Source organism: Ornithodoros turicata, chromosome 5, assembly GCF_037126465.1.
Source record: "Ornithodoros turicata isolate Travis chromosome 5, ASM3712646v1, whole genome shotgun sequence".
NCBI classification, from domain to species: Eukaryota; Metazoa; Arthropoda; class Arachnida; order Ixodida; family Argasidae; genus Ornithodoros; species Ornithodoros turicata.
In genome coordinates, this window is record NC_088205.1 from 1970809 (window position 1) to 1984134 (window position 13326).

The 13326-nt window shown below is 46.4% G+C and overlaps 1 protein-coding gene across 1 annotated transcript in view; it reads left to right on the forward strand.

The window, feature by feature from the left end:
• LOC135393791 (cell adhesion molecule Dscam1-like) overlaps nt 1-13326 on the forward strand; it is a 384001-nt gene that overhangs the window by 176014 nt on the left and 194661 nt on the right. The window contains exon 5 of the mRNA XM_064624063.1: nt 651-980. Coding sequence (XP_064480133.1) covers nt 651-980 — 330 coding nt within the window. The remainder of the gene's footprint in view (nt 1-650; nt 981-13326) is intronic.

Sequence of the window (13326 nt, forward strand, 5' to 3'; positions counted from 1 at the left end):
GAGTTCGCAAACAGCTTGAATCTTGTTTTATATATATATATATTCTTTTGCACTCTCTGAATTCTTTTTTTTTTTTTCAATTTGAGTCATATTCAATGAATTCCACACAACTGAAGCGAATTGTAATCCACTGTGAGCGAGCACATGCGTACAATGAAATAACCCAAATGGGGTCACGGAATTCCTTTGTAACTCGGGTGATAAATCCAAGAGTAGACATTGCAGTGCTGCAGATAACACTAACCTGCTCGCTAAAAAACAGACCACAGTCAAAAAATCACACCGAGGTCACGGGTTGCATTACCACGTTCAACAACAGTGCCATTGACTAAATAGTTATACAACAAAGGTTTTTGTTTTCTAGTGAATGATATCATTTTGGTTTTAGCACTATTTAGAAAAAGGTAGTTACTGGCACACCACTGCACTATCGATTGAACGTCCGATTGTAATAGCACGCCATCCCACGTAGATGCGGAGCGGAATAACTTGATATAATCGGCAAACAAAAGTATGCTGGAATGTTGCAATGATAAGACGATACCTTATATTTTAGCCTGTTGTGTGCGCCGTCAGTTTTTACCGCTTTTCTAAACAATTACATGCGGACAAAACTTGAAGGTAACGTTCTTTTCCTTCCTCTTCCGCAGTTGTGAGAGCGAAAAGCGAACTGGAGGTCGGCAGTCCGCCGTCCTTTCTGCGTGAACCCCCGGGCAGCGTTCTCTATTCCAACACCACTGGTTCCCTCGTGCCCTGCACTGCATCGGGCGACCCGAGACCTTCAATTATTTGGACCAACGAAACCGGGCAGCCCTTGGAACCTGCGCCGGGGTTGAGAAGGGTGCGATTGGACGGAGCACTCGAGTTCCAGCCCTTCCGTGCCGAGGAATACAGGCAGGACGTTCATGCCGCTGTCTACCGATGCATCGCCTCCAATACCCTTGGCGCTGTCGTCAGCAGAAATGTGCACGTCCGCGCCGGTAAGCCTATTTGTAATTTCTTTTTCCTCTCCGCCCGCGAAGGTAAAGCTCGGTGTATATACGTTGTCAGCTATACTTTTTTGCTATTTTATGTTTGGTAGGCACGGCGTTGAAGGCAACGGATTTAGCTGTTCGTTTTTCTAATAAGGCTGTTCGCTGGTGTAGGGATTCAAAGAAGGAAAACATGGGTTCATTTTATTGGGTCGCGTGTATTGATTTTCTGTCACGCAAGAGAATAGTATAGCTGCAGATCGAGGATTGAGCACGTACGAGATATGTCTAACTCCATTACAGTGCAACTTGTGTTGAGAGCAAGAAATTATTGACCAATGCGCACAACAGTTTGGCTAGACGTTCGGCGTGCAGCGAGAGGAAAAAGTAACACGAATAATAACAACATAGTGTAGTTTCACACAAACGAATATAACTATCACAAAATAATCGTAAGACTCATTCTTAACAAAATCATGAGATCGTCACCACTTGCTAAGCGTAAGAATGTCAAATGAAAATTGAAATCCGCAAACAACAATAATATACACGGGCATTGTATTGCTAAGCACGTATGTATTTTCTCGCATACCGTAAGAGTATTAGCCGTGCTGTCCCAGTTTGTTTCTCAATGTGACAGAATATTTATTGTACACGCTATCGACCCAGCTCTGGTCGTTTAGTTTCTTGTCACCTCATAGTCCAGAGGACTTTCGTGGGGAAAACTAAGCCCTTCAAAGGACGACAGTGGCGAACCATCACTATACGTCGACATCGCACACAAAGAGTAATGTATTTATTGCTGAGAAAAGGGTGAAGGCATGTATGGGTATATTGCAGAGGCTGGCTCAATAATTAGCACAAACACAATAGGAAAGGGGGTGGGATATGTTTAACGCAAATAAAAAAAAGAAGGGAAAGGTTAGCCATGATGTAGGTTTGCTATTCCCAAAAGCTAACAAACAAACAAAAGAAGATAAAAGCAGCAGAGACACAGCAAATTATGGTAAAATACAGAAGAAAAAAAAACAGCTCCTTCACTAATCGTTGTGCTGACTGTCATATAGGACGTATCAGAGAGTGCCCAAGAGTTTAGATTCCCGAATGAATCGTGTCGATCAGCGCAGATGTGACAGGTAACACAACAGGTAATCCTCAGCAAGGCCCACATAGCAGTGATGCTTGATTGATTGGGGTAGTGGGTTGCACCCCATATGGCGAATTTCCCCGTTCTTCATCATCATTAGTTTATCTTGAAAAGTTTTGCCGCGCAAGAACAGCATATGGGTAGAGAGAGAGACACACACCTGTTCAAATTGCTGACAGACACATGCGGAAAGCAATGGTTACAAGCCGGCAGACGTTCATCCTTGCTTCACCAGATCGACAGTGAGCTGAAATTCCGTGCTCTGATGAGCATAACGGGCGACCTATTCAGATACTTTTGCATCGGTTTCGTCTGAACGTCCCGTATGGTCGATAGTTTTTCCATAAAGTCGGCAGGGTTTGTTCAGCAAACTGTCCAGTGTGTGCAACTGTGGAAAGCACGGAGCACATCCTCATGCGCTGCATAAGATATGCACCCTAAAGAGCTAAATTGAAATCTGCTCCCGACAGCTCGGACAATAGAACCTTCGATATGGCCAAGGTGCTGGGTGTATGGGAACCCAAGAAGAGAGATGCAGCGTTGTCAGCGCTTGTAAACTTTATATCGAAACTGTCTTCTAGGACAGTGTGCTAGGCATGTGTCGTCGAGTTCCTTGTTCCAGTTTTAGACTGTCACGATTCTGTTCACTTCTAGGTAATGCATATATGCCTGCGCATACGCAGTTCGGGGAAAGGGACGGCCGATGTATTTTGCTTACCTTTTCCTTTTCCTTCTTACGTTTTGGGGGGCTCACTCATTTAGGGGTTCAATTTCTCCCTTTTTTTACATTCGAACACCGAATTTTTTTTTACATTCGAACATACAGCACACCGCTAATGCCTTTGCTGGATTCCTTAACTACATGTTCCTTCTCCGCTGCCTAAGACTTTCAAACAGCAATCCTGCGTTCCCTGCAACACGGCCACACCACACTATATACATAAGCGTACCTTAACGTCTGGGAGCGTTTCATTGCGCGATACATAATTGCATTCACGTCTCCTCTGCTCATTACGCCAATCAGCCCTGCGCAGCTCTCGCGGTACATCTTCATGTTAGCTCCACCTTTCGAATACTTCATTCTTAGTTCTTCACGTCGCCAAGAGCTTCAATAGGTACAGGCCTCGCAGACACTGAAACATAGTGAACGAAAACTCAATTTACGCCCTCATTAACTCCACTAAGTGCACTATACATCATGCCAGAAACAGTAACCGCATTCTCTCCCCCCTTATCCCCCTCTCCTCATTTCGACTAGCATTTTCGCGTCAAATATCCTCAGCAACGAACTCTTTCTTTCATGCCCTGTTGGAAAAGAATGCAACATCCTAATGAGGTTCGCCGAGAGGCAAAAGCTGGTAAGCCTCTCTAAACGAACAAAGGGTGGGGTTGATAAAATAATGGCTCGCTCGCATTGACGCGAATAATAATAATGATAATAATAAAAATAGAGGTTGACTAGAGCGGCCTAAATACAATTGGTGCCAATCAACTTCATCTCAGCCACGAGGGGATACGAGCGACAGAAATTGCCCACTCTTTTTCTTCTTTCCCTCTGCAAAACGTGAGCCTAAACTCCCTAATTAGTGTGCCCGCGCCTGAAGCAAAACAACTCTTCGGTGTTCCGCTTTTAATCCTCAACATTTTACACTCGATAAGACCCATTTATGTCGCATAACGCCAGCTTCCCTTCAAAGATGAAACTTGGCTCATTAATGTGCATCCCCGTTCTTCTTCTTCTTCTTCCACGCAGATACGGCCATTCTTCTCCGTTGTTCCCCACGCCTTCCCCTCCATTTCATTTTCTTTTTTCCCCTTTGACTCAGAACATGCACCTTACGTTCTTATTGAGGTATTAATTTTACATTAAATCGCGAACCCTCTCTACGCGCATGCATCCGGATCGCCACGCGTTGCGTTAATATTATAGGACGGTCAAAGAACAGCAACTATAATGCAGGTGCTGTCATAACAACGACCCGACGTTTTGATCACTTTCACAGTTGATAGCTACTGACCTTTAGGTTAGAGTTAGAAAAGAAAAATATGGACCTTGATGCGATCATAATGACAATGATCCGTTTTTAATCACTCGAGTTATTAGCCATTAGGAGTTCAATATGTCCGGTAACTGGCTAGAAAGCACACACTGAAGGATTTCAGGCAGAATTAATAAACAAAAATAAACGATGAAATTCTCAAAAAAAAATGAATTAATTAACTTAGATGGATAGTTCGCTCCTCAAGCATCATTTCGTAGATTGTGGTTTCCAGGGGAAGTGCACTCCCTAGCTTAAGCAAATATTTCCTTTACTTTCCTCCGAATTCAGCGGTATAATTCATTATCGGCGTCATAAATCATTGGAATCCATATACTGTTTCAAGTTTCCGCGCAAAGAGATGTATCCGCGACGCAGTGTGACGTCATTGTGACGACACACGGGCGTTCCCTTGACTCCAGTTTCACGTGACCTCAACCACGCGCATGCTGTGGTCTCTCCGGCCGCGGAACTCTTCGCATCCCGATGCGGAGAATATCAGAGGAGGAGGCGTGCGAGAGGACGCTGACACGTGACCATGTTAGCGAAAAGTTACAGGAACTGATGAGGAGAGGAGGCTGCCCTGCTTGCGCCTCCCACGGGTGCGCGGTCAGCACCTAGAACAAATTACGTCGAAAAACGAAGCGCGTCGAAATGCGTCGTGCAAATGCGTCGATCTTGAGCGATAGAGGCGCGTTTTACCAGCTCCGGTGGCGCAGCGGTAACGCGTGCGCTTGGAGACTGGGAGGTCCGCGGTTCGAATCCGCGGGCCGGCTGTGCTGTCTGGGGTTTTTCCTGGGTTTCCCTCAGATGTGTAATAGGCGTATGCTGGCACAGTTCCCCTGAAGTCGGCCCATGGACGCAGCTATCCTCCCCCCGAGCGGATTCCGCTCGGTCTTCCACCTCACCCTTTCCTCTCCTCCTCTCCACCACCTTTCCCTTCCCGAGAAACATGCCGCCTAATCAGGCAGGCAGACCTCTCGGGTGCGTTGGAGAGTTGTTTGTAGACGAGTACTCCTGCCAGACCTAAGTATTTCCATTACGATAAAGATCGATCTTTCTCTTTAACGCTTTTGACTAAGCTTTGTTTCGCACGTCTCAGCTTAAAGTTCAGCGCGTTCTTGTAACGTATCGAAGATCGCCTTCAAATCAATCAAAATGCCCTTCATCCCCAAGAACATCTGCGCACATGCGGCGCGTTTTACACACCAGCGCATACAATACACGCAGACGCAACACGTTCAAGGCGCGGGCTCGCGGCTGCGGAAAATTGGATAGGAATTCTCTCCTGTTATATCCGACGCCTGCGCTTTAGTGAGCTTTCATTTGCACGGCGCAATAAGGATGACCCTAACGAGCTTCATTTGTGGACGTGCCATTAGAACCACCTTGGGAAACTAGCGAAACAAAATAACATGTCGTGTTCTGCTCGAGAATTGCGTGTTGCCACGCTGTGCCGATAATCACGGGAATCGGCTCCTACTTACGCGTCTGGCAACACTAAATCAGTGCTAGGGGCACTTTCATTATTTTGATGAACGGAGCGAGTACCGTTCGTTATGATTACCGCGTGCTTATGTAATGCACATTCCGTATAGGGACGGAACGTTGCGTTAAAACGTGAGCGTGCTTTAAACGTTGGGCAGATTATCGCAGGAGCAGTAAATGTGATTACGCAAAAAATTATTTCCAACGCACGTACTTTAAGCGTATAGTGCTGTGCGAAGATTCGATTTTTTTTCCGAATGTGAAGTATTAATATGCAGAATATATAACAACAACAACAAGAAATATAACGATGATGACGAATGGGGAAATTCGCCGCGGGAGTTCTGGTCCACTACCCCAATAGACCTCTACATGAGAAACGTCATCATGACGTTGATAGACAGACTGAAACCGGAACAAATCGGAAGGGGAGGGCTGGGTTCCACGAATGGCCACTTGTTCTCTGACTCCTATTGAAAGAAAAGTAGGACCGAAGGTCGCGTCCCTTTCAGGGACCACCGTGATCCCCTGAAGACCGTGGCTTTCGGTCGCGACCTTGTTCACCGCTAGCGTCGAGCTTAGTTCAACTCTACCAAATTGGTGGCGCTGTCGAACACTATACGGCGTCATTTGTTTACAAACAGGGAGAGGTCCATACCGACGGCACTGTTTAAGATATTACACGACGATGAGATGACGATGGATGAGAGATGGTAGTAAGGTTGCGTCAATATCTTCAGGAATATGTAAAGGTAAAATATGTGTATATTGAACTGCAAATATCCAGCCAATATTGGCTGCTCGTGATATGTCAAAGTGTTACAACCTCTTTAACTATAAACCTTCGGACACCCTCCTTTTCCCTGTCTCTTCTGTAACGTTGAAGCTCTAAAACACGTCTGAAATAAATTTCAGTTTTCATATTTTTTAAAGATTTACTTATCGACTTATCAAACACCCTGTCTACTCCTGACAACGAGCTGGTCTCATGAGTGCCTACGACTTCAAGATGAACATCTCCTTTCGCTGCTTTCATCACATCATGCATAAAAGCGAAACGGAAAGCGCTTGTGTCGCACGTAATCCAGTCTTAGTTGTCGCTGCCTTCGAAATGTGACGGCGCTCGAACGTGTTCCTCAGACTTCAACTTAAAGCACCATTCTTGTTCCGAACCTGACAGGTTGTTCGTAGGATGACACTCGTGTCGAGAAAGAGCGCAACATATGCGCGGAGGCACCTTAACACGCGAATAGGCCCGTGACGACACTTGTCTTTCGACAAATAGTACTGTCAATTCCGACATTACCGTGACACTGAACGCAGGTCGACGCGAAACAGTGCTATAAGGCTGTTGCAGCGAAATTTGCCAAGTCGAGCGCAGCGCCATTTCGGGCCCAAGTGGCCACGGATCCAACAGTAGGTAGTTTTGATGAGCGGGTTCTGCGTGGTGTTTCAAGCGGTATGGGACCAATGAAAGCTGCGAAACCTGTAGGAAATCCGCAGAAATAGTGGTGCTTCTTGTCAGGCGCGAACAACTCGAGACCACGTGCTTGAAAGTGGCACCGTCGTCTGCTAAACTACCGCATGTTGCATATTTTGAGGCGTTCACGTTGCTGCTCACTCGCGCTGCATGGCCCACAAAAGCAGGTGTGTTTCCAAAAATTTTTCATTCACTCGGAGCACACAAAGCCCTTCGACCAATTGCCTATGAGTTATGACTCCTATGACGTAGTAATGACGTAGTAATGACGCGTTTACATTTTTAGGGCCGCGCAGACCCAGTGTTGAGGAGGACTAGCATATATTTTTAAAGACCGCTTTGGGGCACACACGTTGCCCTCATTTACTTCATTCTGAGCACCCTAAGTGGAGATAAAAAAAAAAACGTTCTGTTATATTACAAGGAATACGATTACTATAGTGCAATCTCGCCACTCAATGTTGAAATGAACACCACGTGCACCTCCCACCATTACTCTGTAAACTTCATCCATAGATTTGTCGACCGTGTGTTCGACGCCCACACCGAAACTACGCTGTTCTCGATGCGATAAGCCTGGCGATTCTGCCAATCTTTTAATGTGTGCGCACTCGCCGCGTTCCTCTGAAGTCAAGGTCAAAGGAATTGATCGCGATGTTTGCATTGTATCCGTTGTAGGGAGGCTCCACATTTATATGACTGACGTTTATGACTGTAGCGCGCGTTGTTGTCAACATAAAAGAGAATCCCGCCCTCTCAGCAAAGGGTTTTAGGTTGGAAACACAAGGACAAGTCACGCTAAGCTACAACATTTATGCATGGTTTGGCACGCAAAGTGAGCAGTGGCAAAACAACGACCGAAACCTCGACTGTTCATTAGTGTGATTACTCTGTTCTCGTGCTTGATTTCCTTAAAGTGTGGTCGCGATGTTATAGTGTAACACGCTCGTCATGCGAGTTACTTTACGTGAACAAGTAATTCACGAAAAAGCCAATGAGTGGCAGTGCCAGGGGTCTAGCATGGACCCTCAGGAACACAGAAGTAACAACAACAACTTTATTTTCGACCTTGGAGAGTGGGGAGTTTCATCGCCACAGGCGATACTCTACCCCATTGCTGGATGGAATGGGGGGAATAAAATAACGAGCCCCTTCACAATAACGATCGAAGTCCGATGGTGTCCAGAAATGTCAGAAGAGCTTTGAGCGCAGAGCGTTGCTGGGCTGGATTGGGCCAGGGACCAAGCTATTTCGATAGGGAGAAAGGGCGAGAGTCCAGCTGACGAAGAGACTCGGAGAGTGTGGTTCGGGAAGGTTCGTAGTGAGGGCAATGAAGAAGAATGTGCTCCAGATCCTCAAGAGCACCACAGTGGCAGCAGGTGGGAGAGTCAACTTGTCTCAAGCGGTAACGCCACTGAGCTGTAAAGGCCACATCGAGGCGCATTCGGTGGATTAATGCAGCATCTTGACGAGAGGTGTTTCGTGGCATGCGGAAAGCGAGCGTGGGTTACTACACAGATGTAAAATGCAAGCAAGCTGGTGTATACTTGATGTTGGCAACGTGTCACTGAACTTGAGGGATAGCAGAAGACAAAACACAAAAACGAACAGCAAAAGACCACGCTTCTCTTGTGCTGTTCGCTTTTGTCCTTCCCCTGAGCTCAGGGATATGTTGCCAACATCATGGACCCTCATGATTACCGGTCAGGGATGCTACCTTTACACCACATTGGCATGGCCTCCTTGTGAATTGGGGAGCCTCAAGCAATCGAAACGCTCCTTTCCACTCATTCTTGCATGTTTTCTCACAGACTCGCATGCTTACTTTTCGTGTATTCTTGCTGGGGCGATGATAGTGATGATCGGAGTTTTAATGGCACATCGACAACACTGGTCATAATGCGCCAACACTGTGCTGGGGAGAAGCTACGGGCACAAACGTGTCATGTACATTTGGTGGAAACAACGTCATGGCAAATGTTATGCTACGGGTCGTACAACAGCTCAGCAACAGTAGCTACGCTGCTAGGCCCTACACAACATAGTCAGGTGGCAAACGTTCAGTTCCTGCGGATCTGTGGCCTTCTGGGTGAACTGTCATCAATCTCGTGTTTGCTTTCCTTTCTGTGTGTTTTTCTCTTTCCTTTCTTTCCTGGGAATAGCAAGCCGTCGTAGCGTAGGCTAACCTTTCCCTCCTGTTTTATTATATAATAAACATATCCCCCCCCCCCACCTATGCCTATACGAATGCCCTGGGTGCTGTAATCGTATAATCAATTATGCTGTCCGCACGCAAATGCGTGAGCAGCAGCATAGACCTTAAAGGGCCACCAAAGTGCAAAAATTTTCCCTCGCGGAATACCAGCACCCGTTACCTTGACATCAACACAAAGACCTCTCTAACCTCTCTAACCTCTCTAGACCAAAGACACCTCTCGTGGCGTAGCCACGAGAGGTGCACAGATCATCTATAGTACAATGGGTGTACGTTATGTTATCGTGTCGTATGATGCTACATTGGGTTATTTATTTTATTAGGAATATTCGTATATACACCGGCATTGTGGTTAGGATGATAGCTTTCCACGCCGGGACTGGGACGACTGGATGGGTTCGAATCCCCGCATCGACTGTGCCGTCTGGGAGTTTCCTCTAGGTTTTCCGATAGACTTTCCAGACGAATGTGGGCGCAGTTCCCCCTGAAGTCGGCCTAGGACGCATGCTGACCCCCCTGTGCTCCACTCCTTCCTGCTGTCCCCTCTCCATCTGTCCAGGTGAGTCGCTAACACGGAATTTAAAACATATATATATATATATATCCGCGTAAGTTTTTGTCAAAACATCAGTGCCCCATAAAGCACATATATCTGTCAACACTACAAAACCTCATCGCCGCATTAAAAAAAGAAAGGAAAGAGAAATGTAATGTCCTACCACGCACAAGATTCTAATGTAGTATACGACATTAGAATCTTGTGCGTGGTAGGAGAGCGGTAAACAAAGATATAACGCCCAGATTTTTGAAAACGGGTAGATTCAATCACCATACCGTAAACCTTCGCCCGCTAACAAAATAATTTAATACCCGATTGTGCGCCGCCCGATTGGAAGGCCTCCATAAGGTCCCACGAACGAAGGTTGGATGATATCTCTCTTTAGTGTTTATGACCAGAATTTCGCCGACTCAGACGCTTTCGCCGTATCTCGCCCGGGTCGTTATATGCCATCATAGTCTCCCATTTCCCATTACGTTGCACCATCACGTTCACATACTCTTACGGCAGAGAGTGCACCTTCAGCAGCGGTCACGTTGTTGCTTTCAGGCCGGGATTCGGTGACACGCCAAATGGACAACGTACGGAGGCAAAAAAGAGAGACGGGCCAAGAAACGGACAAAACGTACGGGATAAATCGGCAGAACGGTCGAAACCGGGAGGGTGTAGCGAAAATGGCTTCTCGATGGTTATTTTCGGCCGGCTCGTTATGGGGACGAATAGATTGCTTCCTTAATCGAAGGCGAACGGCCGCTCACGAATGCGATGCTATCGTTAAGCCAGATCGTGACGGCTGGCCGAAGCGGGAGGCAGAATCGTTTATCTAAACCCGGAGAGGCGTGGAGGACAGCGGGGGAAAGGGGAGGATTAGAGATGGCACACGGAGAAGTCAGTCGGTGAATATGGCGCATTCGACGCAGATGTGATGGAAATGTGATTGATGTGCGTTTGTGGCTTCGTTCTGAAGCTTTGAAAATTCGAAGGCCAGTGCGCATTGGCTACCGAGGGGAGAGGGTGAAAAGGGATATATGGGAGCAGAAGTATAGGGTGAAGAAAGATTGGATGCATCTTTGCTCCATTGCCTCTGACCCCACATCGCCTTACCCTTAACTACCACTACGCACTAAAGAATTATTTAATAAGGAATAGCAAGTCGTCCTTTCTGGCTCACTTTTCCTGTAAAAATAAATATATTCCTGAGCTTTATAGTGTCATGCCGAGACTCGGAGGTGACGCGGGTTCGAATCAGGCTGTGCTGTCTGAGGCCTTCCCTGGGCTTTCCTGCAGACTTTCTAGACGAATGTCTGCACAGTCCGCACTGAAGTCGGCCCAGGACGCATACTAACCCCCCTGTCCCCCACTCTTTCCTGCTGCGCTCTCTGGATCTGTCCACGTTGTGTAAGACGCTCGAGGTTATAGTTGCTCCGTGCCGGGTAAAAAAAAAAGTTCCGATACTAATCTTCGCAGGCAGTCGTTTCGGTATCATCACAGTGGGGTAGAGTATCGCCCTCTGGCGATGAAACTCCGCAACCATCATCATAAAATAAAGTCGTCGTTGTTGCCTTCTTGTTTTCTTTCTCTCTACTTCTCTCTCCACAACTGTTAAACACGGGCTTACACGGCTGTCGACGTTCGTTGGCCCCATAAATCAATTTCTGTAATATGTGGTTGGCTTTCCGACCGCATATGTTACGTGATGAGCTGCTTATTCTTTCGATCTCTTCATTTTATTTTATTTTCCAACACCAACATCATTATTCCTTCCAAAACTTCGATTATCCGTCGAAGATAATGATAATATAAGGTAAAAATCAAGCAAGGTTGGAGTTCCAGCAAGTGCGTCTCGTATTCACCGTCTGGTTTACCCTAATTTCTGACACTGCCCTAATTTAGGAAGTCTGCCGTTCTATTCGTGCGAACACGGTTCGAGTGAGCATTTTCAATGCAACTGGAGAGGCAACAAAATAGCACAAGTGCAAGAATGAAACTGAAGCTCAAAACGCAAAGTATACTCACTTTGTCGCGAAAGCGTGAGCACAACTTAGACGACTCAAAGATTTAATTTATACAACCAGGTGTGTGGAAAGCAGGAGGAAACGATTCGAGGAAAGACAAAGAAAATTCGTTTCGTTTGCTAACGTTTCATCATGCTCTTCCCACGCCTCGTTTTATTGCCTCGCAAATTACGCCTCGCTAATTTACTGTGCTCTGCTCAACTGCTGTGCTACCCGGTATGCATATGTACTCTAGTACTATGCTATACTGCTGTATACTTATATACGTATAATGTAGGCCGCGCACTGAGGAGTTTCTCAATCAGCCAATCTACATTCATGCTATGTTGTCAGTTGTCTTCACCCCTGTAAGACTCAATATGCAGTGAAGCCCGCTTTGCGTTTCGCGCCGTGGAATTTTAGGGACCCGGAGAAAATGCACGCAGACTGAAATGATTGGAACATAATTCCGAAACTCGAAAGAAAGATCAATGTTAAAGGAATAGAAAAATACGTGCGATGGAAAGCCATGCGCGCCATGATCGTATTGCTCTAAAAGACATAAAACCCATCCAGAACAGTTGTTATAGTTTATTAGCGCATGCAGTGGTGCACTTGACTAATTTCACAATTAGAAACTCACAGTACGTAGGTGTGCTAAAAAGGTATCAACCCGACAAGGAAGAGCGCGGCCTAGAGTTATAAACCTTTAATAGAAGTCGACATATTCGCTCCGAACTTAAACGCACTTCCATCGAACAAATAGCATGCGCGTGAGCGACACGGAAGACAAGAAACACGAACACAGGGTGTTTTGTGTCTTGCCCTCCATGTCCCCGAGCCCAGGCTGTTTCTTCTATGGATTTCGTCCACCAGCTCGCCTCCCTATATTCTATTTTATCAGTTCAACGTACTTGGCCCATCGTTCCTCTGGCGTCTTTGGTGTCCAAATTCTCATGCTGAAAGTTGGCACACCACTTCCTCACGGTTGAGTATGAAGGGCACTCGTCACTTAACGTTTCCATCATGCACTCGTGGATTTCGCTTGGCGTTTTCTTCCGAGTGAGGAACTTCATGACAGCACGAAGTTTAACCTTCGAAAATTTCACGCTTGTAGTAGACGTGATTGGGTTGGTAGCCCAGGCAACACTGAACGCTTCCTTTTCTTCGTCTCCCTCTTTGTGTCTCCGATGACGATATCACGTTCGTATATCTGGAAGTGGATCGGGCAGAGAGCTCTTCAGCACGCCCTCGTATGTGCTAGACTGTTGGGAATACACACATGACTACATTGAAGAAATTCCATTACGACAACTACTGTCTCCATTACTAAGTCATCCCCTGTTTGCATGTACAGGCGTGCGTGTAAGCCGCACAAAGGCACATAGTGTTTGTGCAGTTTGGCAGCATCCCAAAAGTGTCACAGTCTGAAA